This window comes from Zootoca vivipara, chromosome 5 (assembly GCF_963506605.1).
Source record: "Zootoca vivipara chromosome 5, rZooViv1.1, whole genome shotgun sequence".
Lineage (NCBI taxonomy): Eukaryota > Metazoa > Chordata > Lepidosauria > Squamata > Lacertidae > Zootoca > Zootoca vivipara.
The window spans coordinates 86,889,961-86,916,913 of NC_083280.1; the positions used below are offsets into that span (position 1 = coordinate 86,889,961).

At 45.7% G+C, this 26,953-nt stretch overlaps 1 protein-coding gene across 1 annotated transcript in view; it reads right to left on the reverse strand.

Moving 5' to 3' along the window:
• Nucleotides 1–26,953, reverse strand: part of PAX2 (paired box 2) — a 127,480-nt gene that overhangs the window by 68,236 nt on the left and 32,291 nt on the right. Inside the window, 1 exon segment of the mRNA XM_035137864.2 lies at nucleotides 9,288–9,373. Within this exon segment, the coding sequence (XP_034993755.2) occupies nucleotides 9,288–9,373 (86 nt within the window).

Genomic DNA, 26,953 nt, shown 5'->3' on the forward strand with positions numbered 1-26,953 from the left:
TTTTAAATAACAATAAAAATCAAAGCACACTGTCTAACTGTAAAAAGAGTATTTCTCTCTTTCTCTCTTTAATTGTCTGCAGATTAGAAACGTTTTCAGGAAATGTATAAAAATGGAAGGTGCCTCCTGAATCTCTGTTGGAAGAGCATTCCACAAGACTAGACATGGTGGGTTGGCGGGTGAAAGAACGAGAGTGAATATTCGGATCTGATAGGGAAGATTAGAATTTTGCAACACGAGGAGGACAGTAACTTTTAAAGTTAAACCTGCAGCTCACACAAGAGAAGATATTATTTACAACCAGTTCTTGAGTTACAGAAGGTACACTTAAGGCTTGGGCAGCCCTCTTAACTTTGGTGATGGTGCCTTTGGCAACCGTTTCTAACAGGTATATATGATTTAGTTAAATTTAGGGACTTGGGGACTTGGTTTGTGGATTTTGTTAAAGGACTCTCCGGCTTCCTGACACACTGATTACAGGCAACTCTTCATTTAGGGTTACGTTCCAAGGCATTGTGTGTTTAAGTGAAACCGTGTATGTTTGAAACACCATTGAAACATTGACATTGGGGGTTGCCCTGTTATTCAAGGTCTGTTTTAATTTAAAAGGGGGAGCCCAAGGGGGAGGGAAGTGTGTGGTTTGAGGAAGAAAGGAAGGGGGAAAGGGGCCCACTGACATCCTTTGCCCAAGGGCCCCCAGAAACCTCCAGCCTGCCCTGATGGCAATGCTGAAAATTGATGCTGATGGAAGGCAAAGGACACAGAAACTACTGTACTGCCATATTAGTTGAATCACAGAGGTTGGAGGCATCATTAGGGTAGTTTCATCTGTCCCCCAGCTAATGTAGGAAGTTCAGTGCTACAGCATCCCTGACAGGTGACCACCAGGCCCATTGTTAAGCAGTTTGTACCATCAGAAAGTTCTTATAATTTGAACCCATTAATTTGAATCCTACTCTCTGCAGCTCCATCCTACTTTCCATAGCTCCATCATCTATGAGACATTATCAAAATATTTTCAGGTGACTATCATATTGCCTCTTAGCTGCCCCTTCCAGACTAAACAAAGGCAGTTCCTTCAACCTTTTCCCATGGGATGCTGTCCAGGCTCTTCACAATCTTTGTAGCTCTCCTCCGGGTACATTACATGTCAGAGACCGTGCTGAGGAGGGCTGCACAGATGAGGAATGGTGGGAGCCTCCCCTCCCCCTCCCCCTCCCCCTCTCCCTGCTCTTGCTCCTGGACCAGGATCCTGAAGCTGCCCAGGAGCAGTGGAGCAATATAGAATTGGAACAGTGGTTTGCAGAGGGGAACAGTTCTGAAGACAAAAGTTGGGAAGAACTAGGTCAGGCATGTCAAACCTGCGGCCCTCCAGATGTTTTGGACTACAACTCCCATGATCCCTAGCTAGCAGGACCAGTGGTTGGGGAAGATGGGAATTGTAGTCCAAAACATCTGGAGGGCCGCAGGTTTGACATGCCTGAACTAGGTGGTGAACAGCTAGGAGAAGAACCAGGGGGGAGAGAGAGAGTTAACGGACTCTGGTTTGCTGGAAAGTGTCCCGCCGATCAGTCCAAAGTCACGTAGATTAGATAAGGTAGCTGCACAGAAGGCGCAGTGGTTGCAAGATCAGGTTGCAAGACGAGGAAGTGACTCAGGGGGAAGTGGGTGGTAACCTTAATTGGGAGCACCTTTACTCCGAGAATGGACTACCTGTATTTGTTCTTTCGCTGCGATAATTTAAATCTCTTTAAATGGTAAGAGACTATTTTTGCTTTGTTCTGCTTATCCACGGCTAAAGGGAGGAAGGAAGCCGCTTCCCTGATGCCTGATATTACACTTGGTTGATGTCCTCCTTAAACTGCAGTGCCCAGAACTGGACATTCTGCTTCAGCACCAAAGAGTGGTGCCATTGCTTCTCGTGATCTGAACACTATACTTTAGCTGATGTAGCATGCAATTGCTTGAGTCTTTTTAGCTTCAGCCCCCCCATTTTCCTTCAACTTTATCCTTTCTTATGCACCTCCTCCTTCTGCACCACTTTCCCTAGGCCCAGTTGCTCTTTTGGGTAGAGTGCCTCAGGCAATAATAACCTTAGCCTATTCTGCCTGCCTTTCCCCTCAGTGACATCAGGGCACCACAGCCAATCACTGCCGGGCGTCTCATCACCATTGCCACCGCCACCACCACCATAAAATCCCTCGCTGCTGTAGTTTTTAAATTTCCTGCCCCTGGGTAACCCCTCCTTCCTCAGTTTATCTGCCAAGGAAACCCTAAGCAAGCTACAGAATCTCTGCACATTTTAGGGGTTCTGGGACATAGAGTAATCTTGGTCTGCAAGGGGTACCCAAGAAGGGGTACTGTTCAATGCAGTACACCTCTAATTTCTTAAACAGGAATTAGAAAGTCATTCCTGCAGCACTCCCCACATCAAGAGAATGTACTGGACACACATTGCTCAGGAATATCTTAATGTGCAACCAACAAAATACACAATATCCTCTAGCTGTGCATTGCGGTGGCAGCAGGTTTTCAGCAACTAACCTCCCCTTACTAAATTTCTGATCAAGGAATTCCTGATAAGCTTCCTAATAAGTGCCTTTAATTGACAGGCTGGCTTTCTGCTTGTTATTCTATCTGTTAATAAATTATAATTAAACAAATTCACAAGTTGCATTTCGGTCACCTGCCACCTTTGCAAAGGCAACTGTTTCCCATACTTTAACCATAGAAAATTTAACAATCTAGTGAGCAAAACGACTATTGGAAATATAGCTTTAAGGCGCTTTTAGAAATCAATTTGGGGAAAATATGAGCTATTCCCTGTTACATCAACAGAACAGTTTAAAACGACTACAAAACCATCAGTATCAGGATCCAAATATATAAATTAGGGTTGCAATAATTAACCAATTCATTTGCTAGACTAATTGATACTCTCTCACACACTATTTTTAACATCAGTATATACAAAGACTGCAGGTGGAGAGAGCTTGGGAAAGAAGTATAGAAGTAGCAGGAACCTAACTTCAGAAGAACCAGAAATTCAGCAGGTGCAGGGAACAAGCGTATTCATCCAAGAGGTATAAATCCCAACCTCTTTTTGAACAATTAGCTCTTCATCAGGGGCCTGACAGAAAAAGAAATAGGCTACATCTATTACAGTTTCTTAGATGACTAGCTCCAAAATGAGCCACTGACATACGGACTCCCTCCGTGGCAGCTGAGCTTGCAATAGATTTGAGCTCATCCTGATTCTGACAGTCCCCTAGAGAAGAGCTAATTGCTTTGAAAGGAGCGTTGGAATCTATACCACTTACTTGGACTAATAAAGGTGTCTCCTTGCACCTGTTGGGTTCCTGCTTGTTTCGCGCTGCCCTTTGGTGTGAGCTAGAGGTGTAGATAGCACATGCACAGTGCCGGATTGACATACAAGCTAAACAAGCTATAGCTTAGGGCCCCACTCTCTTGGGGGCCCCCAAAAAAATTTAAAGGGAAAGAAACTGGATGTACATTTCCAAAATATAATATTAAAAAACAAATAGAATAAAACCTACATAATAATAATAATAATAATAATAATAATAATAATAATAATAATTTATTATTTATACCCCGCCCATCTGGCCGGGTTCCCCCAGCCACTCTGGGCGGCTTCCAACAAAACAGAAATTCTAAAATACAGAAATCCATCAAACATTAAAATACAGAAATCCGTCAAACATTAAAAGCTTCCCTAAACAGGGCTGCCTTGAGATGCCTTCTAAAGGTCTGGTAGCTGTTGTTCTCTTTGACCTCTGGTGGGAGGGTGTGTGCCACTACCGAGAAGGCCCTCTGCCTGGTTCCCTGTAACTTGGCTTCTCGTAGTGAGGGAACCGCCAGAAGGCCCTCGGCGCTGGACCTCAGTGTCCAGGCAGAACGATGGGGGTGGAGACGCTCCTTCAGGTATACCGGACCGAGGCCGTTTAGGGCTTTAAAGGTCAACACCAACACTTTGAATTGTGCTCGGAAACGTACTGCAACAGTGTAAGTCATGGGCCCCACCTGCTAGCCTGCTCCCTAAAATATCACTGGTTTGCTCATTCCTATATATAGGGTACCATATAGTACATATTCAACACGAAAAACAGGGACGATTTGTTGTTGATAGCTGGACATATAAATGGCCCCATTACCTTCAGTAGCTTAGGGCCTCATCAAACCTAAATCTGCCCCTGCACATGTGCAGAAGTTCCAAGTTGCCCCTGAGATTGAGCGGGCCTGGCGTGCATGACATGACATCAGCTGCGTCCCACATGGCGTGCAACATTGCATCATCTAAAGGAGGCCAAGCACCCTGGAGGAGCCAGCCAATGAGGCAGCGCCATGTTTGGCTCCGCACTTGGTCTCCTCCACCCCCTCAACACTGAGAGGGCCCAGCCTACTTCCAACAAATATTACAGAATCATAGAATTGTAGAGTTGGAAGGGACCCTGTGGAACATCTAGTCCAGGCACCCCCAAACTGCGGCCCTCCAGATGTTTTGGCCTACAACTCCCATGATCCCTAGCTAACAGGAGCAGTGGTCGGGGAAGATGGGAATTGTAGTCCAAAACATCTGGAGGGCCGAAGTTTGGGGATGCCTGATCTAGCCCAAACCTAATATGCAGCTGTCCCATACAGGGACCAAACCTGCAATCTTGGTGATATTTAACTCTGAGTAGACTTGCTAAAATGTATAATTCCGAATCAGATGAGTGCTGGAGATGTAATGAGGTTGAGGGTACGTTTATCATATGTGGTGGACTTGTAAAAGGGTAAAAGAGTATTGGGAAATGATCTACAATAGGCACGTCCAACAGGTAGATCGTGATCTACTGGTAGATCACTGGACGTCTGCAGTAGATCACTGGTGGGTCATTGGCTCCCCCCGAAGCTGAACAACTGTGGCTCCCCTAAAAAAAAGCTCGACACTTTACCTCCTGAAAAAAACTCAACAACTTTGACCTGAACCCCCCAAAAGGGGGTAGATCACTGCCAGTTTTTAACTCTGTGAGTAGATCGCAGTCTCTTGGGAGTTGGCCACCCCTGAATCTACAATGAATTGAAAAAAATGTTTAAAAGGACCTTTCCAACCCCCCCAAAAAACAGATTCCTTTTTGTTGGGGATCATTCAGAGGGAAATTCCCAGGTGTCAAAAAAGACTATTTATGTATGCTGCTACTGTGGCCCATGTTTTGTTAACCCCAAAATGGAAAACGAGCGAGGTCCCAACCAAAGAAGAATGGCAACTTAAACTGATGGAATATGCGCAACTTGCAGATTTAACATAGAGAGAGAGAGAGCAAGAAGAATGTACATTTAAAGAAGACTGGAAAAAGTTTACGGAATATATGGGTGAAAATTGTGTTCATTTCAAAACGCTGGTAGTATTAAGATAAATTCAACAGTGTAAATAATTTTTTAAAGATGTAACGGTGGTTTACTGAATGGTTTAGTTCATGTAAATATGCAGGGGTGTATAGTATGCAAAATGAACCATGGAAAGAGAAGAAGGGAAGTGATTGATTTAAGGTTGTTTAAATGAGTAAAGTGGTACCTCAACAACCGAACGATTCGACTTCTGAAGGTTTCGACTTCCGAAGTCGACAACCCCGGAAACACTCTAACTGAGCTATCAGTGCCAAGCTGTTGAGGGGGCCGGTGGCACCTTGTGCCCCCCCACCGAGTTGAAGCACCTGAACATGCTTGCTTTATTTATTTATTTAAAAGAAGTAGTAGTATTTTTACGCAGAACTGTCTTTTTCATTTGTGCAGGTTAATTTAGGGAAATGTCATTGCTTAAAAGTGATGGAATAAGTAGAATACGTCGAGTCTCTGTGGTGGTGTGAAAAAAATCACAGCATAGCAGAGCACATGTGTTCTGACCCAAAGTTGAAATGTTGATCTTACTCGGGGTTTTAAGCACTCCTTATTCTTCTTCACTGTTTCCCATGCTTCAGAAACTGATTCTCCCTACCTTCTTTTTAGAGGCCAAATAATGGGGAACTCCACCTCAAAACACCTGGCGTGGAAGTAACCCGAGATCTAACAGATTAATGCGCTGGATTAATCAACTGACGCTGATTAATATAAACTTGATAGACTTGTGAGGCGGGAAAGAAGCAGTGACTTTGAGATGGCAAGGATACTCAGATGCACCTTTTCTCTCCTCTTGCCCCAAGTACGGTTCAAACAACAACAACTCCCCCCCCCCCGGCCCAAATGGTCACATTGCAATAGATCGCAGCTTGAAATTGCTCCCCGCACCCCCAGCAAAGTGGGCTGCCGAGAAAGTAGCATTGGCACCATGGAAGCGCTGAACAGCCACGTTTGTCCTTGGTAGCTAATGCCAAAGAAGGAGAGCACGCATGGTGCTATCACCACCTCGTGAGCCAGAAGGCTCCTTCAGACAGAAGCTGGGGCCACCACTTGTTTATGAGGAAGGACCTGCTTCAATCTCATGAGCATGGAGGTGGAGGAGGAAATGGCTGCAGCTTGGAAAGTCACCTATAATAGATTAAAGAAGGGGAAAACCAAGGAACGCTGCAGTTTCTTTTGGAATCTAGGAGCCCTGATAAGAACACCCATCCTGAGGCCTTGGACAACAAGTAGGGATGGTCATGAAGTATTTATTATTTGATTGATTGATTGATTGACTGACTGACTGATTGTACTCTGGGCTGCTTCCCACAAAGTATAAAGGAACACACCAAAACATCAAACATTAAAAGCTTCCCCAAACAGGGCTGCCTTCAGATGTCTGTGAAAAGTCATAGGATTGTTTCTCTCTTTGGCATCTGATGGAAGGGAGTTCCACAGGGCAGGGGCCACTACCGAGAAGGCCCTCTGCCTGGTTCCCTGCAACCTCACTTCTCACAATGAGGGAACTGCCAGAAGACCCTCAGAGCTGGACCTCAGTGTTCAGGCTGAACGATGGGGGTGGAGACGCTCCTTCAGCTATACAGGGCCAAGGCCATTTAAGGTTTTAAAGCTCAATACCAAATTGTGTTCTGAAACATACTGGGAAGGAGAGTCCTATTTATACTACGGGGTGCGTGAGAAATGCATCTTTCTCCATGCTGCAGAATTATTGTATGTGAGAGTTGCTCCTCCCTCAGTGCCCCTCAAAATCAAGGGTTCCTGTGGAACAAACAAAAATGTCTGCATATCTATGTCCAAAGTCCATTTCGGGAGCCTGATCCAGCCCCTGTGGCAGTTTAGCTCAATAACTTCAAACCTTAAAAAAAAGGTTGACAACTTTGGTCGGCCCTCAGGACCCTTCACCTCATCAAATCTGGCCCTCCTTTGAAGAAAGTTTGGTCACCACTGTCTGTGAGGATACCCTTCTCCTCACTGCAGTGACTATAATTTCATTTGTAAAAATTATCTTCCCGCTCTCATTTTTAACAACTCTTTGGAGGGCTGCACACAGGACCAGCCAAATTTATTATGTTGCCAGAAGGATGGGAAAGATGTTGCCTCTTCCAATTCCACATACAAAAACTGGCTGAACGCTGTTGATGGGATACTGTCTACCACACGCAAGGTAGCAGGCCAAGTTGGGGAAGACTCAGGAGGGCCAGGGGCTCAGGAAGAAAAGCCACGGGTAACTACTGCTGCCTGTTGTCTGGCAATTGCCTCACCTTGCCTAATGGTAGGACCAGTCATGGCTGCACATCCCCCCTTTTTTTACTGTGGGTGTCCACACCACCCCCTTTTGAGTAAATAATGCAACAGAAAGGCTATTTGTCCCCTCACCCACCCAAAATATGCCATCCTACAGGAATTAGATTGGAGTTAGTGCTACTATATTACTAGTAATAAAACTGGAGAGGAGCGTTTATTTATACTTCTGGGAATGCTTGCACAACTCTTTTAATGCATACACAGTCGTACTTTGGAAGTCGAAAGGAATCCGTTCCGGAAGTCCGTTCAACTTCCAAAACCAAAGTGTGGCTTCTGATTGACTGCAGGAAGCTCCTGCAGCCAATCAGAAGCCGCAGAAGGCCCGCTGGACGTTCAGCTTCCAAAAATAGTTCACAAACTGGAACAGTCATTTCTGGGTTTCAATCGTTTGGGAGCCAAAACGTTCAAGAACTAAGCTGTTCAAAAACCAAGTTACAACTGTACATTACTCAGGGGGTAATTTACCATGGACAGACCAGGGAAACAGTCCGGTGGCACAGCTGGTTAGACCAGGCACCCCCAAACTTCGGCCCTCCAGATGTTTTGGACTACAATTCCCATCATCCCTGACCACTGGTCCTGTTAGCTAGGGATCAAGGGAGTTGTGGGCCAAAACATCTGGAGGGCCGCAGTTTGGGGATGCCTGGGTTAGACCTTCAAGGAGGCTGGATTGAGCTGTACCACCCCTCTATGTGCACAGACTCTGGTATCTTTTCCCCCAGCTTCAAGACCTTATACAGGAAGATTTGGCTGCTTGGCACAGTGCAGAAGCGAGGGCTTTGGAGATAGAATCTGCATGCCCATTTCCTCAAACGCTGTTCCTTCCCTGCACTGCAGTCTAGTTGCATCCCAGCTTGCAGTGTTTTGGAGGAGACTTTCTTGGAATGTGGCACTGGAAAACAGGACAGCCCCTACATTTGTCCCTGCGCTTCTTTGGCAAACTTGCATTATTTGGCAGGTGATCTCATTTAAGTACCTTTCACTTCCATGAGACAAAAGTCATATCCCTGGGGGAAAAGGCTATTCAATTAATTCTAGCCTCTGTTCAGTCTTTTATCGCTCCCTTGGTGTGCACACACTTATAAAACCTGCGTAGAGCAACACCATTTTTTGAAATGTATACATGGATATGGGGCACACTGCATTTTTGATCCTGCAGGAAATGGGCTCCTGTCGCTAACTGTGGTTACAAGGGGTTTTTTCCACACAGCTACAAGTCAGGTTTCTGAGACGGCGGCAGCAACTTGCTCCTCCGAAAAGGAAGATTTGTTTGCTGCATAGATGTGCCCCAAGCAATGGGACAGCAAAGCATTTGCACAAACATGAGGACGACTTTGGAAGAGCAACTGCAGGCTGCCACTCAAACATACAACTTCTGTGCCCAAGATCTAAGCCTAGCTAGAGGACAAGCTTGATACTCCTTTGGCCTTGGGGAGACATTCATGAAAGCTTTGCCTCACTTAACCTTGTCCTTTTGTTTAACTGTGTGCTGGACCTGTGTATGAGACCACTCAAATCCTGACATTACTTTCTCTCTCCCCCCCCCCCCCGCCATCCCCACCTCTCTGGTTTCATCTTACCTATAGTATGTCCAGCTGCAGTGACTCCCGTCGCACTCCCATCTGGTGTTGGGTGGAATGGCTGCTGCACTTTGGTTCGGATGATCCTGCCATAACGAAAAACACACAAGCATACAAGCTATTAAATCCGTCTCTTTCGGTTTCTAATCCCCCCCCCAATCTTAAGTTCATTTGCTACGTTTCCATGTCAGTTTTCAAATTCTGATTAAAAGTCCTCACGAACATTTGAAAAACGTATTTGAACAAGCGCTTCTCTTAGCATTCATATTTTTGAATGCAAATTTGCAAAATATGCATATTCTTTTGAAAACAGTTTCTCCTGGCATATGCCTTTTTGTGCATGGTTGGGTTTTTTTGGCAGTAGAACTGTACAGGATAATTCAGAGAAGTGCAGATTTCAAAAGGTGGCTGTGTTTCAGTTTGCTTATTGCTTCTGAAAGTTCAGATTAGCTAAATTCAAATTAAAATATGCACCTTTTCTTCCCCACCCCCAGTCTGAACCTGAATGATGAAGACTGCAAGTCTCCATCTCAGGCATGTAGAATGTATGTTGTGAATTTATTATTCATTCATTCATTCATTCATTCATGTATTATTATGAAAATACAATTTGTGTGCCAGCGACCAAGAGCCACTCAGCTCAATGTATTATGGCAGTTGGTTTACATCTCACTTCTTAATGAAATAACTGTTTAGGGCTATAATTTGATTCTTACAAGAGAAAGAAGCGGGTTGGAGTAAACTGCCCTTAAAGATGGTGTAGGAAGTTTAGCAACATGTAAATAATTTTTTTAAGGACATACAGTCGTTGCCATTTTCCATGAGGATCCCTTTTATTGGTGAAAGGAGTCTCAACATTGGGTGATACGCAATTAACTTATACTCATTAATGACATTAATGAGCCTAAGTTAGCGCCATTAACTTCAACATACCTAATCTTGAGTAAAATTTAGTTGAATACCACCCATTGTTCTTAACATCTTCCTTTATATACAGAACCATGCAGAGTAATTTTAAGCCAAAAGTAAGTCTTGCACCAAGTCTTACAAGATAAATATTGAGATTAGGGATGGGACAAGAGGGCAGGCACAGAGGGAAAGAAGAGACAAGTGTCGTAATCTGTGTATGTGTTCAGATGTAGTTATGCTTACATAGGCTCAGCCCTACCATTAGATACAGTGATAATACCCACCTCTGGTGGCAGATGCTGATCAACATTAATGGTGTCCCCCATCACTGTTACTCCAGAGTCTCCCACATGGCCTATTCTGCAGTCACATGTGGCCCTTTGTGGTAGAGGACACTATCCCCTTCACCACAGTATTGAAATAATATTCAACTAGTAGTTCAGCTGGCTTCTGTATATGACATGGGCGTGGAGGCGCCATCTTGTATTTTGCTTCAGGCAACAAAATGCCTTGAGAGATGGCTCTGCTTAGACTTCATTTTGGTTGGGAAGGTTGATGAAGGCTGCAATCGTAGGAGTATTTACCAGGACTCCCTACCAAATTCCATTGAACTCGGAAGGGCTTCCTTATGAGTAAACATGCTAAGGGACTGGATGAAGAACAGGCCATGGGCTTTAACAAAGCTTTCAGAATCAAGAGAGTCAAGAGTGTTTGTAGCTGGCCAGAAAGGACGAAAGTAGACATGAGGCTGGAAAATCCACAGTTTCTAAAAACGCAAAAGATATTGTGGGGAGGGTGGGTTATGTAATTGGGACTGTGGTGCTGGTAAAAAGGTAAAGGGACCCCTGACCATTAGGTCCAGTCGTGACCGACTCTGGGGTTGCGGCGATCATCTCGCGTTATTGGCCGAGGGAGCCGGCGTACAGCTTCCAGGTCATGTGGCCAGCATGACAAAGCTGCTTCTGGCAAACCAGAGCAGCACACGGAAACACCGTTTACCTTCCCGCTGTAGCAATACCTATTTACATGCTTTCGAACTGCTAGGTTGGCAGGAGCTGGGACCAAACAATGGGAGCTCACCCCATCGCGTGGATTTGAACCGCTGACCTTCTGATCGGCAACCCTAGGCTCTGTGGTTTAACCCACAGTGCCACCTGTGTCCCATGGTGCTGGTAGAGAGAGAGAGAGAGAGAGAGAGAGAGAGAGAGAGAGAGAGAGAGAGAGAGAGAGAGAGATTTCCTAACAAAAAATCACACGCTCTCCAAAGCAGCAAGGGGAAAACCACAGGTCTCATATTTATTATATATTCTTGCCCGAGGGGGAAATAGGAACTTCAGGGCATGATTTTAATTAGGAAAATAGCATAAAGGAAAACAGTTCCCTCCTTCAGAGTCACATCCAATCTGATTCAGAGAGCCAGACAGACACCCTGGTAGTTATTACATTTTTTTTAAAAAAAAACCACACACACACAGGAGATCTGATCACAAATCTCCCAACAAAGTAAACGTGGCAGCCCACAGAAGTGCGGGTTATCTTACAGCTCTTTCTCCCAAAGGACTTTGCTATGCTCTGCCATGGGGGCTTGTATCCCAGGGACTGCACAGTTCTTCAGTCTTGAGAACCAGTCTCTGACACCCCTTGCATAGTTGTGAATCTGAGTAGTGTCTTTAAGACATAAACAAAACAAAGTGTATGATTTGCCTATCTGCTCATGTAAGACTTTCCATCTCAATACTCATATGAGAATTCAACTCTAGAGCTCCTTTTCAGGAGAGGGAAAAGGAAAGTCTCTTCCTCCCTCCACATTTGCAAGGTTAATATTTTCTCATTAGCTGCCACCGGAATACATAATTCTGATCGGATCAGGAAAGAGTGTGACTTTGGTGCCAGAAGTGAAACTTGCAGCTTTGTGCCACCATGAAGGAAGTGGACAAAAAAATGATCCAAGTTGTGCTGCCTGACAAGGTCAACAGAGCTCCCTGACCCAGTAATACAGAGATGGTTTAACCTCTTTGTTGAACATAGATCTTGTAGACATTGTACATTTTCTCAACATAAGAGTTCTGCTGTGTGGGATTAGGCTTCACAGGAAGCAAAAAAGAGAGAGAAAAGCGGGCTTTAGGGGAAATGTGAAACAAATAGTATAGTATCGTGCTGGGGCTCTGGCAGACACCGACCCTCAAAGTGTGCCTATTTTCCAGGGATAGTCCCAGATTTACAGGAGCCATCCTGGTTTCTGATTTGATCTCTGAATATCACACTTAGGATGTCCCTATTTTCACTGGAGAAATGTTGGAGGGTATAGAGTTATGAGACCACCCTTGTCAAGGAGATAAGTAACTGTACAACCTTTAGAAGACATCCTCTATACTAGAGAAGGTTTTTTAGGTTCAATATTCTATTTTGTTTTTATATATGTTGGAAGCTGCCAAAAGGGCAACCCAGTCAGATGGGTGGGGTATAAATAAATAAATACGGCATCCCTATTTTCATCAGAGAAATGTTGGAGGGTGTGGGACTGTAGAAAGGCTCATCCCTTAAGAACAATGCTTTCTATGTTCTAGATCCTTAAACTACACAGTAGAAAAGTTGACAATGAGCACACAGAACAACAAAAGACATTTAGAAGACTAAAGGGGGAAAGACAGCATATGCAAGAGCCTTTACATAATAAGAGACACAATATATAGGCTTCAATATATACGTTGATCCTAGAAATCTCCTACCCGAGCTGCGTGAATTTAGAGTATTTTGTATGATAGCAGGAAACAGACTCAGCAAGCTTATCAGAAAATAGGTAGAACACTGATAATCATAGCAGGATATAATTAATAATAATAATAATAATAATAATAATAATAATAATAATAATAATTTATACCCCGCCCATCTGGCTGGGTTTCCCCAGCCACTCTGGGCGGCTTCCAACAGAAATATTAGAATACACTAAATTCTTAAAGATTAAAAGCTTCCCTAAACAGGGCTGCCTTTAGGTGTCCTCTAAAAGTCTGGTAGTTATTTTTCTTTTTGACATCTGGTGGGAGGGCGTTCCACAGGGCGGGTGCCACTACCGAGAAGGCCCTCTGCCAGGTTCCCTGTAACTTGGCTTCTCGCACTGGACCTCAGTGTCCGGGCAGAGCGATGGAGGTGGAGATGCTCCTTCAGGTATACTGGACCGAGGCCATTTAGGGCTTTAAAGGTCAGCACCAACACTTTGAATTGTGCTCGGAAACGTACTGGGAGCCAATGCAGGTCTTTCAAGACCGGTGTTATAGAATCTAAAGAAAGGATAGGGTAGGTTGTATTGTATTGTGTTGCAGACCCTCCAAGTGTCCCTATTTTCCAGGGTCAGTCCCAGATTTACAGAAGCCACCCCAGTTTCTGATTTGATCCCAAAACATCCCACTTTTTCTTAGGAGATCCCTATTTTCATCATAGAAATGTTGGGGTGTGTTGATTTATGCGACCCCCCAGCCAAGGAGATAAGTAACTATACAGCCTTTAGAAGACATCTGAAGGCAGCCCTGTACAGTGGTACCTCGGGTTACAAACGCTTCAGGTTACAGACTCTGCTAACCCAGAAATAGTACCTTGGGTTAAGAACCTTGCTTCAGGATGAGAACAGAAATCGTGCTCCCGCGGTGTGGCAACAGCGAGAGGCCCCATTAGCTAAAGTGGTACCTCAAATTAAGAACGGTTTCAGGTTAAGAACGGACCTCCAGAACGAATTAAGTTCTTAACCAGAAGTAAGGGATCCAGGTGGCACTGTGGGTTAAACCACAGAGTCTAGGGCTTGCTGATCAGAAGGTCGGCGGTTCGAATCCCTGCAACGGGGTGAGCTCCCGTTGTTCGGTCCCTGCTCCTGCCCACCTAGCAATTCGAAAGCACATCAAAGTGCAAGTACAGTAGATAAATAGGGACCGCTCCGGCGGGAAGGTAAACGGCGTTTCCGTGCACTGCTCTGGTTTGCCAGAAGCAGCTTTGTCATGCTGGCCACATGACCCGGAAGCTGTCTGTGGACAAATGCCAGCTCCCTCGGCCTATAGAGCGAGATGAGCACCGCAACCCCAGAGTCAGACACGACTGGACCTGATGGTCAGGGGGTCCTTTACCTTTACCACTGTATAGGGAAGCTTTTAAAAAAAAGGTTTATATCATCATCATCATCATCATCATGGAATAGGACAGACCTATTTTTATTGGAGAAATGTTGGAAGGTATGGTGCTGTTCTACAGTAAACCAACCAGCAAAGTGCCCTTGTGAGTTTTCCAAAGTCACCTGGTTGATAGCTATTGGACACAGGCAGCTAGACTAGCTGAGCCTTTGCCTGGCAGGGGTGGGGGGTGGGGGTGGGGCAGCAGTACAGCTGCCATGACCTTTATGTTGTTGGTTTTGAAGTACCAAGAAGCATGCGCTGAAGGAGATAAGTTCTAGAGCTGCCTGGCACTTGAAGACAGAAAGGGGCAGATATTACAACTGCTCCTTCCTTGCTCCCACAAAGCACCCTGAAGTGATGCTCGCGTGAGCATATTGATCCCACCTCTGCGCTCGCACCCCCCTCCCCTGCAGCAGCCCCAGGAAGCAGTGATGGGGTACAGGCAAAGGGATGGAAATAGAAAGCTATAAATTATTTGTGACAGGAAAGCAATAGTGCCGGAGAGCTACGCACAAGTCCTGTGTCACTATTAGATTCCTTTTAGCCTGATGACACTCTAAGAGAGGTTAAGTGTCTCGTGGAATCCTATACATGGGGAACCGGGGGCAGCCTGGGAGCAGAACGCTCTGCAGAGAGGGGTTATATCAATTCTGCAGGCCAATAATATTCCTTTCATTGATCACAGCCCAAAGTTCAAAAATCTCATTACAGCTTGGCAGACCTGGAACTTTTCAAAAATCAATAGAGTGATATAATGTATGTATACTTAGTAGAAATGTATCTATTCATCAGTCCGTCCGTCCAAAATCCGCCCGAGGGGTTCCGAATGAAGCCTACACATTGTATCATGTTCGGCTACGTAGCCGTGTATTCGTTGTAATAAATGAGACCCGAAGTCTCCCTGGCAACCTCGGGTGACACACAGTGAAGGGAATTTCCTGCTGTTGGTGTCAATCATGGCAGGTTCTATTCATACTGTGGTCCCTCCGCCGTTCGGCAGAGGTGCCCTCGCTCGATTTAGGGATTTGTACAACTCATTTGCTCCCCATAACTCAACTGCAAGCTTCTCTGAACTGTGTCCCGGACTAACTCAGGAAGCACAGAAGTCCTAAGGCCCCCTTTGAAGCTTTGTGAGCTGTGATTCACATCTAGGACTTTGCAATTTGCGTAGTTGTTAAAAGGTTCCTGAAAATTTGATTCAGGGCAGATACCTACTCCGCTGTAACCCTTTGCCAACATCTTTTTTTCCCAGATCGACTTAGTAGATGTGTGTTTGGGGCACACATCCCCAAAACTGTTGTAAGGAAAAAGATATCCAACTAAAGATTCTTAAAAGATATTGCTCTGGGGCCTGTCATTTCCCCATTTAGAAAAATATGGGCAGGTGACTGCTATGGGGGAGGGCTCTCTCCACTTCACAAGTTTTACAACAAATCAGCACAGTGTTGTTGTATTTAAACCCTAAGAAAAATGTTTGATATATTAGTGTAATAAATAATAATAATAATAATAATAATAATAATAATAATAATTTTATTATATATACCCCACCCATCTGTCTGGGTTTCCCCAGCCACTCTGGGCGGCTCCCAATCGAGTGTTAAAAACAATACAGCATTAAATATTTTTTTAAAAAACTTCCCTAAACAGGGCTGCCTTCAGATGTCTTTTTAAAATAGGATAGCTACTTATGTCCTTGACATCTGATGGGAGGGTGTTCCACCGGGCGGGCGCCACTACCGAGAAGGCCCTCTGTCTGGTTCCCTATAACCTCACTTCTTGCAGTGAGGGAACCACCAGAAGGCCCTCGGCCCTGGATCTCAGTGTCCAAGCACTGAAGAGGAAGGAACTGTATCGCTTACTCAATGTTGATGTTACGTATAGCTGGATTCAGAATTTCCAGTTTTGCCGTGAACATCCGCCACACAGGGTAGGATGAGAAGGTGAGCAAAAAGATCAAGGGATATATATACAGTACTGATACAATCCCCCATGGATTATAACTAGATCATGGAAGCAAGTAATTCAACAAAAACCCATTGCAGATTAAAATACACCCTTACTTGTTTGGTGAGGACAGTAGTTTGCTGATTTCCCCCACCAAAAGTAAAAATAAAAAAATAGACGTTTTAAAGTCAGGTAATATGAGGCCTTTTCTTTTCAAATATAAATGTCATTTCATGTGCCCAAATCAATTACTTCATGCATAGCCATGGATAACGTAATCACTACTAAAATCTATGTATACTACATCATAAATGACAAAACCAAATATTAGTTTGCACAGATAAGATGCAGTTCAAGATCCAGTGACAGACTAGAAGTGGAACCTGCCTATCAATAAAATATCTGCCAAAAAAACTTAAATTATAGCATTTATTCACACTGAATAAAATAACTTAATTATCAGTATACTTTTCTCAACACCACCACTCTGTATCCTACTAGTTAAGTAAGTCTTATCGTATATTCCATCTGCCACATACATTGGAGCCAATCCCCTATACAAGGGTTGTCTGTTATTTTCCATTTATTGGCTATCTCAATCTGAGCACCTATTAGCAGACTGCACCAATTGCTGCCTATAATCGTCCCCCAAAAGGAGACATTGTGAGGCAAGTGAGAGTACGAAGGACTAATTCAAATGAAGTCTTTCCAGAGATCCTGAATTGCCCAGCACATAAACCACATGTGGAAGTCATTCTCGTGAACAGCATGCCACTATGTATAAGGGTTATTACATCTACTTAGCCTTTTCTTGAACCAAATTATCTGGCTGAGGAAAATAGCAAACTCTCCAGTCCCACAAAACTCCTTGTAATAATAATAATAATAATAATTTATTATTTATACCCCGCCCATCTGGCCGGGTTCCCCCAGCCACTCTGGGCGGCTTCCAACAAAACAGAAATTCTAAAACACAGAAATCCATCAAACATTAAAATACAGAGATCCATCAAACATTAAAAGCTTCCCTAAACAGGGCTGCCTTGAGATGCCTTCTAAAGGTCTGGTAGTTGTTGTTCTCTTTGACCTCTAGTGGGAGGGCATTCCACAGGGTGGGAGCCACTACCGAGAAGGCCCTCTGCCTGGTTCCCTGTAACTTGGCTTCTCGTAGTGAGGGAACCGCCAGAAGGCCCCCGGAGCTGGACCTCAGTGTCCGGGCAGAACGATGGGGGTGGAGACGCTCTTTCAGGTATACCGGACCGAGGCCGTTTAGGGCTTTAAAGGTCAACACCAACACTTTGAATTGTGCTCGGAAACGTACTGGGAGCCAATGTAGGTCTTTCAGGACCGGTGTTATGTGGTCTCGGCGGCCGCTCCCAGTCACCAGTCTAGCTGCCGCATTCTGGATTAGTTGTAGTTTCCGGGTCACCTTCAAAGGTAGCCCCACGTAGAGCGCATTGCAGTAGTCCAAGCGGGAGATAACTAGAGCATGCACCACTCTGGAGAGACAGTCAGTGGGCAGGTAGGGACTCAGCCTGCGTACCAGATGGAGCTGATAAACAGCTGTCTTGGACACCGAGTTGACCTGTGCCTCCATGGACAGCTGTGAGTCTAAAATGACTCCCAGGCTGCGCACCTGGTCTTTCAGGGGCACAGTTACCCCATTCAGGACCAGGGAGTCCTCCACACCCGTCCGCCTCCTGTCCCCCACAAACAGTACTTCTGTCTTGTCAGGATTCAATCTCAATCTGTTAGCCGCCATCCATCCTCCAACCGCCTCCAAGCACTCACACAGGACCTTCACCGCCTTCACTGGTTCTGATTTAAAAGAGAGGTAGAGCTGGGTATCATCAGCATACTGATGGACACCCAGCCCAAACCTCCTGATGATCTCTCCCAGCGGCTGCATATAGATGTTAAAAAGCATGGGGGAGAGGACAGAACCCTGAGGCACCCCACAAGTGAGAGCCCAGGGGTCTGAACACTCATCCCCCACCACCACTTTCTGAACACGGCCCAGGAGGAAGGCGCGGAACCACTGCATGACAGTGCCCCCAGCTCCCAAGCCCTCTAGACGGTCCAGAAGGATGTTATGGTCGATGGTGTCAAAAGCCGCTGAGAGATCCAGCAGAACAAGGAAACAGCTCTTACCTTTGTCCCTAGCCCGCCGGAGATCATCAACCAGTGCGACCAAGGCAGTTTCAGTCCCATGATGAGGCCTGAATCCTGACTGGAAGGGATCCAAATGGTCCGCTTCTTCCAGGCGTGCCTGAAGTTGTTCAGCAACCACTCGCTCAATCACCTTGCCCAAGAATGGAAGATTTGAGACTGGGCGATAGTTGGCCATATTGGCCGGATCTAAGGATGGTTTTTTTAGAAGCGGTTTAATAACCGCCTCTTTCAGCGGGTCTGGGAAGGCTCCCTCATGGAGAGAAGCATTTACCAACCCACGAAGCCCATCGCCCAGCCCTTCCCGGCTAGCTTTTATAAGCCAGGATGGGCAAGGATCAAGGAGACAGGTGGTTGGTTTCACTCGTCCAAGCAGCCTGTCCACATCCTCGGAGGTAACAGATTGAAATTGATCCCACAAAACTTGACTAGACAGGACTCTAGCACTCCCCCGCCCCGGCCCTGCTCCCACGGTGGAGTCTACCTCTTCCCGAATCTGAGCGACTTTATCTGCAAAAAACTTTGCAAAATCGTTGCAGGAGATCATGTGGCCCATACTGGGCCCGGATGGAGCAGGTGGTTCCGCTAAATTGCGAACCACCTGGAAGAGTCTCCTGCTGCTGTTTTCTGCAGATGCGATGGAGACGGTGAAGAAGGTCCTCTTCGCCGTCGCCATTGCCACTTGGTAGGCTCGAAGTTGAGCTCTAGCCCGTGTCCGGTCTGATTCAAAATGAGTTTTCCGCCACCGGCGCTCTAGCCGTCTCAATGACTGTTTCATCACCCTCAGCGCCGGGGAAAACCACGGGGCTGTCCGGGCTCCATGCAATCTGAGAGGGCGCTTCGGAGCCAGACAGTCAATAGCGCTGGTTAACTCTGCATTCCAGCGGGCCACCAGGGAATCAGCTGAAAGGCCATCGACATGGGATAAAACATCCCCTACCACTCTCTGGAAGCCAATTGGATCCATTAAGTAGCGGGGGCGGACCATCCGAATCGGTCCCACCTCCCTGCAGAGGGGAAGGGTTGCGGAGAAGTCCAGTTGCACCAGAAAGTGATCTGACCATGGCACTTCTTTTGTTTCGCTTTTACTTAATGTCAGATCACCACCATCCATAGAGGTAAACACCAAGTCCAAGGCATGTCCGCGGCTATGAGTTGGGCCAGACTTATTCAGGGACAGCCCCATGGTGGCCATGCTTTCCACAAAGTCCCGAGCGGCTCCTTGTAAGGTCGTGTCGGCATGGATGTTAAAATCCCCTAAGACAACCAAGCTAGGTGTCTCCAGGAGCACATCCGACACGACCTGAAGCAGCTCGGGCAGGGAATCCTTGGTGCAGCGGGGAGGTCGGTACACCAAAAGGAATCCTGTACTGCCCCTATTGCCCAACTTCCAGAACATGCACTCAGAAAACTCAGTCTTACCAATAGGACGCCTGGTGCAAACTAATGACTTCCTAAAAATCACTGCAACCCCCCCTCCCCGCCCAGATGGCCTGGGTTGCTGTGCATAAGAGAAACCTGGTGGGCAAGCAGCGCCAAGAACGGGCCCATCGGCTTCATCCAACCAGGTCTCTGTCACACATGCCAGGTCAAATCCTCCATCCACAATCAGGTCGTGAATGGCAGTGGTCTTATTCATCATCGACCTGGCATTGCACAGCAGCACCTTCAGGTCATGTGGGTATCCCTTGCTGATTCCAATATCCGTCCGGTCAGGACCAGACCCGGAGGCAGGGATAGTCCTCAGACAACGACTAAGTCTGCCTCCTCGGTAATGACATGGTCTGGTCTTAGCGTAACTCCTCCTCCTACCCGTGACCACTGAGATCGGTTGTCCCAGTGCATCCCCCCCTGTGGAATCTGCCCCAGCCATTTTGCTTGCTGGGACCCCCTCCCGGGCAGCCCTGACCCCTCCCCTTAAAAACAAAATAAAACCTCTGTAAAAAACAGCAAGAACGGAACAAAAGGAAAACACAAAAAACACAATAAAACAATGAAACCAAAAACAATAAAAATTACAATACACCAAAATTTAACAGATTCCCACACCCAACTAAAAATCCCTCCCACCTACCACCCCAAAGAAAATACCCTCCCACCTACCACCCCAAGAAAATAAAAACATAAAATTCTTTAAAAAGCATTTTAAAAAGAACTCTGTGTCTGGTAGAATGATCCATATGAGTGAACCTAGGACTTTCTACACACAAGCAGCACCTCCACTGAGCTACAGGCACTCCCCAATTTCTCTTCCACAAGAATGCCTTGCATTAGTACATGTGAGCAAAGTTACAATGAAATGAATCTTTACCCTTCTGGATTTCAGCAGCGGCAGTGTGTTTGAGGACCGGGACATTTGCAGGGAAACCAAAATGCTTGTTTTACTACCAACCTTACTGTATGCTTGTTAAACATGGACCACTTATAAACGCCATCTCCAACTCCTAGAAAGATTCCATCAACAGTGTCTCCCCCCCCCCAAAATGCACATCATTTGGGAAGACAGGCAAACTAATATCAGTGTATTGGAAGAAGCAAAGATCACCAGTGTTGAAGCAATGATTCTTCAACATCAACTTCGTTGGACTGGTCATGTTGTTCATGCCTGAATATCATCTTCCAAAGCAACTACTCTATTTCCAACTCAAATGGAAAGCGTAATGCTGGTGGTCAACAAAAGAAGTTTAAAGACTCTCTCAAGGCAAATCTAAATAAATGTAGTATAAACACCGACAACTGGGAAACACGGGCCTGCGACAGCTCCAGTTGGAGAACAGCATTTACCAAAGGGGGCATGGACTTTGAAGATGCTTGAACTCAGGACGAAAGGGAGAAACATGCTAAGAGGGAGGCACGCTTGGCAAATCCACATCGTGATCAACTCCTGCCTGGAAACCTATGTCCCCACTGTGGAAGGGTGTGTGGATCCTGTTACTACCTGTCCAAATATGGTGTGCTTTGCAGACAATGAAATATTTCTGCTTACAGATTTAACACACACAAATATATAACACACACACACCCCTCGGGCAAATTGTGAGTACACAAGCCTTTATTTTTAATTTTTGCCTTTCAGATTATCCTCAAGAGTTACATCACACCTAAGACTATGCTGTATTTGTGTATATGCAGCTAGGAGAACATATCCTCGGAAAAATATATCTCCTTATTTCTGTGTACGTGCAGGACATTGTGTGTGTAAGAAAGAATTATGAAATACTAAGTGAATGTGCCGTATATCCCATTGATTTTCCAGACTCCAACTTGTCTTTCATCTCTTTCCTTTTGTTATCCTGGGGGCATGGCAGCAAGCCCCTATTTTAAATACCTTTGCTTCCTCCCATCTCCTCCCCCCCCTCTCCTCCAAAAAAGTGTCAATATTTTATTTGGATTTTTAACTTCACTCCATAACAGTTGCTTGACCTCCTGACTCGTACGAGTCACATAAATTCTGAGACTTTATTCAGGAGCCATGTTCCTGCTATTGAATAAGCAATTTGGGAGGATGAATTAATGACTTGTGCTGTTGCTGGAAAGTCCCTGAAGAAATATTAAAATTGCTTGCAGACTGAATCAATACTCACTGAACACTGAGCATGAGGACTTGGGCTGTTTTTATGGCACAACAAACAGAAGCATTTGGGAAAGGAAAGGGGGTCCCTGAATATCCCACAAGCACATCCACTTCTTCCCTCAACCTTCTTCAATATCAGCTGATTCACACTAAGACCAAAGGTCCTGTGTCCTGGATTTGAAACCCAGGGCAAGAATCCCTTCCTCTTTCCACAGCTTGTAGTTGAAGGTCCATCTTCTTAATGGAGGTGGGGAGCTATACAGGATCTCCCTGACACTGATGCTCCTCAACCCCTGGAGCCCTTCCAGAGTTTGCTCTTAGGAAATGGGAATATTTTAACTGCCTATATGTGACAGGTGCAGGAGGGGGGAAGAAGAAGAGGAAGAAGAAGAAGAAGAAGAAGAAGAAGAAGAAGAAGAAGAAGAAGAAGAAGAAGAAGAAGAAGAAGAAGAAGAAGAAGAAGAAGAAGAAGAGTAGTAGTTTGGATTTGATATCCCACTTTATCACTACCCTAAGGAGTCTCAAAGTGGCTAACATTCTCCTTTTCCTTCCTCCCCCACAACAAACACTCTGTGAGGTGAGTGGGGCTGAGAGACTTCAATGAAGTGTGACTAGCCCAAGGTCACCCAGCAGCTGCATGTGGAGGAGCGGAGAAGCGAACCCGGTTCCCCAGATTACAAGTCTACCGCTCTTAACCACTACACCACACTGGCTAGAAGCAGTAAAGCTGGATCCCATTCTGAAGATTGAGGAGGGCTGCCTTGGGCCTGTTGGAAGTGACAGCAGAGCAGGATGGGAGGTGGGGAGGAAGCACCTCTGGGAATGTCTACTGATCTGTAGCATTCTACAAGGCTGGAAAAGGATGTGGGCAAGGCATAAAAGCATAGGAACTTGCCCTACACAGAGTCAAACTATTGGTCCAGGCTGGGATGTGATTAGCTGCTGGGAGAAGCTATATTTATTAGATATTGTTCTTCCTTCCTCATGTTTGTGAATTCTGCAGAATGCCATCCCTTTGCAGCTTAAAAGGGAACCTTAGATATGCTACTTTCAGCCTTCCAGTTTAAGTAATCCAGAATGAGAAAACAACGCCACCCTCTGCTCAGGCTAACAGTGACCTTTGGGACAGTCAGTTACAGCTGCCCGAGTCTGTTAGCAAGACATACTTGAGCCTAGCTTAAAAATGGAGTCTGACTTGAAGATGTTCTCGCATAGTATGCATGGTGGAGAAGAGCAGGCAAGGAGAAAAATCGATAGCTTCACCCTATTCCTGTTGGGGTACAAAGGGAAATCACCTCACAGAGTCCTCTCTAGCAAGTTGAAACCCAAAAGCAGCTTGGCACACCCACAGCTCTGTCCTCCAAACCTTGCCAACATTTCCTACTCACTGCCCCCCCTCCACATTATGCTGCCCGAGAGACCTGTCTCCTTCTGTCTAAAAGTAGGACCGGCCCAATGGACAGGATCTTACCCACACCTTGGGATTTAGGCTAGTATATTACCACCTCTAATACAAAGATTTGCTTTCCTATGGGCATATTAAACTGGCATAGCTTTGGCACGATCTCCCCAGCAAAACAGAGTTAACAGGCGCCAAGAATAAATGCTGCCATAAGCATGCAGTACACATAGCCCACTAAAATCCCCTTGATTCCTCTAGGGGTCGCACAGAACTAATAGAGAGAGCTGGACTGCCTTGAACAACCATCATCTCCAAGTTAGTTCTCCAGTAAAATGGAAATATAAGAGTGGCCTACTTTCCAGGGTTGTTGTGAGGATGGTGGAAACTGTAGCAGACCCTCCAAGCGTCCCTATTTTTCAGGGACATCCCAGATTTAGAGAATCCATCCCAGTTTCTGACTTGATCCCAGAATGTCCCACTTTCCCTTAGGATGTCCCTATTTTCATTGGGGAAATGTTGGAGGGTATGGAATTATCCAACCCCAGAGCCGTCTGAAGGCAACCCGGTCGTTATAGGGAAGTTTTTATTTAATGTTTAATGTTTTGATATGTTTTTATATATGTTGGAAGCTGCCCGGAGTGACTGGGGCAACCCAGTAAGATGTGTGGGGTGCTGTCAGGGGGTTGTTGCGGCTACTCTCGAGTAAAGACGCTCCAGTCTGCTCTGTCTTTAAGAGTTTTATTGTGCATACTATTTACAGTGCAGAGATAGCAGAAAACATGGCCGCCTAGTCGCTTTCAGAACCCGGCAATGGCTTCCGTCTGCTTCGGGGCCAGCATAAAAGCCTGGGCACCCCGAAACGCCGCCCCTTAGCCCTACGTGTGGGTGCGTGCCTCAATTCGGGCGCTGGAAGGAGAGGTCTCCCCTCTTGCTGACTGGGCTCCGACGTCTCAACACGTCTCTGAGCCCTCCCTCCATTCCGCTCCATTCCTCATTCCCTCCTCCTGACTCGCTGCTCGTGCTATCGCTGGGCAAAGTGCTGTAGGGAGTCCCCCTGACAGGTATAAATAGTGAAATTATCATTATGGAATGGGACGTCCCAGTTTTCATCAGAGAAACATTGGAGGGTATGCTGCAGCACATTGGAGCACATTGCACATGTAAAAGTTCTATGTAAATGTCATTAAGTCTAACCAATGTCCTGGCCAGGGGCTCCAGCCATCTCAATGCAGCATTTGATTCTGTATCCTGACTTCCTTGTGTGTCGAGGTCACTTTCCAATCAGTTAGTGAATAAAGGCACACTTTCCCTAGTCCCAATGCATGCTGTTTGTGACTGTTGCCCTGGAATTCCTTGGCACATTTGTGCTATTACTGTGTGCTCAAGGAGAGGTGCCCCCCACCGTTTTTTCTTAGGCAGCCGTTACTGTATGTTAATACCTATGGTTGCAGTTCTGCATGCCTATGTGCCAGTTTCATTGATCCTATCAATATTATTTTGTAATTCCCTCTTCAACATTGACTTAGCAAGCAGTCCCAGAGCTCCTGTGTATTGAATAATGATGTCAGGGTTTTGTAATAGCCTCTTGTCAGCACAGGGAGTGCATTTGCTTTTCCTGTGTCTACAGCTGCGATAATTTTATTTTGCGATGCTCACTGTGTTCCAGAAATGGTACTACAATGGCTTTGTATCGCAACCCACGCTCCCTTCTCTGCCGGGGTGGGAGACCATGCTGGAAAATGCATGCTCGCATTTATAAACAGCACAGCGTCGAGAGATGTAGGCATCTTTTTCTGTAATCTGTATTCATATTTTAACCCCTGTTCCCCCCCCACATGTGTTCCCCCTCACATAAATGAGACACTTTGGCCTAGCCAAACACTGCACTGCTAACTAACTGTGTACATTTTTATCACTTAGTCTTGTGTACCTATGTTATCATGCTTCCTGTGTGAAAATGTATACGTCCATGTTGACACTGAGAGCCTCTAAAAACTGACGCTAGCAAATGACTTAGTAATAAACCAAGCACTGCCCTGGTAACCTGTAGCCTCTGTGATATACTAAGTTTGCAACCAGATAACTACACTTCAGTAAGGCTGAACTAAGCACCATAAGGCGCATGTGGGTGAGGGGAGTTAGAATCATAGAAGTTGGAAGGGTATATCTAGGGTCATCTAGTCCACCCCCCAAAAAACATCCAAACAGCCAAACTTAACATTTGCTTAAAAGACTACTGTACAAGTAGTGCCAGATGAAAGTGAAAATGCATATACAGCTGAATGAATGAATGTTGACCCTCCGAGCCAAGGAGATAAGTAACTATGCAACCTTTAGAAGACATCTGAAGGCAACTTTGCATAGAAAAGTTGTTTTAAAAATGTTTATTGTTTTATTATGTTTTTATATATGTTGAAAGCCGCCCAGAGTGGCTGGGGCAATCCAGTCAATTGGGTGAGGTATAAACAATAAAATTTATTATTATTATTATTATTATTATTATTATTATTATTATTATTATTTGAAGGTAAAGGTACCCCTGACCATTAGGTCCAGTCGCTCTAGGGTTGCAGCGCTCATCTCGCTTTATTGGCCGAGGGAGATGGCGTTTGTACACAGACAGCTTCTGGGTCATGTGGCCAGCATGACAAAGCTGCTTCTGGCAAACTAGAGCAGCGTACGGAAACGCCTGTTACCTTCCCGCCAGAGCGGTACCTATTTATCTACTTGCACTTTGACGTGCTTTTGAACTGCTAGGTGGGCAGGAGCTGGGACCGAGCAACGGGAGCTCACCCCGTCGCGGGGATTCGAACTGCTGACCTTCCGATCAGCAAGCCCTAGGCTCTGTGGTTTAGACCACAGCGCCACCCGCGTCCCTATTTTCCATCAGAGATGTTGGAGGGTATGGACTAAATTAGCTGGGATGGCGGCAGCCCCATTTGTTTGCTTCTGTGATTGCCCTAATCACATGTCAAGTGAGAGGCACAAAGGGGCTAATAATAGGAGCACCATAAGGCGCATGTGGGTGAGGGGAGTTAGAATCATAGAAGTTGGAAGGGTATATCTAGGGTCATCTAGTCCACCCCCCAAAAAATACAGGAATCAGCTAAAGAATCCCTGAGAGAGCCAGCCTCTGCTTAGAATGAATGCACAATGAGTTGAATCCTCTCCTCCTTACCTCCCTGTGGTCTGTTGTTGCAGACACTTTTCTCCGAGCCCAGCTTGTTTTTTGGGAACAGAACTTGACTGGGGAAGGGGTGGAGAGGTTGGGCAATAGGCTGTAGGAAGGTAAAGTGGGAGAGGGGGTGTTGTTCATCTCCTCTCACCTACACAAACCTTTTGGTGTTTTAGAACTCGATCCCCACCTGGCCACACAAAGCAGACACAGGAGAAACAAACAGCTGCTGTTCTACCTGAACATGTTTGAAGCTCAATTCTTCCGTTGTCACCAGCTGTTTCACTTCTAAAGAGAATCTTCCAACCTGCGCAATCCTCAATAACAAAG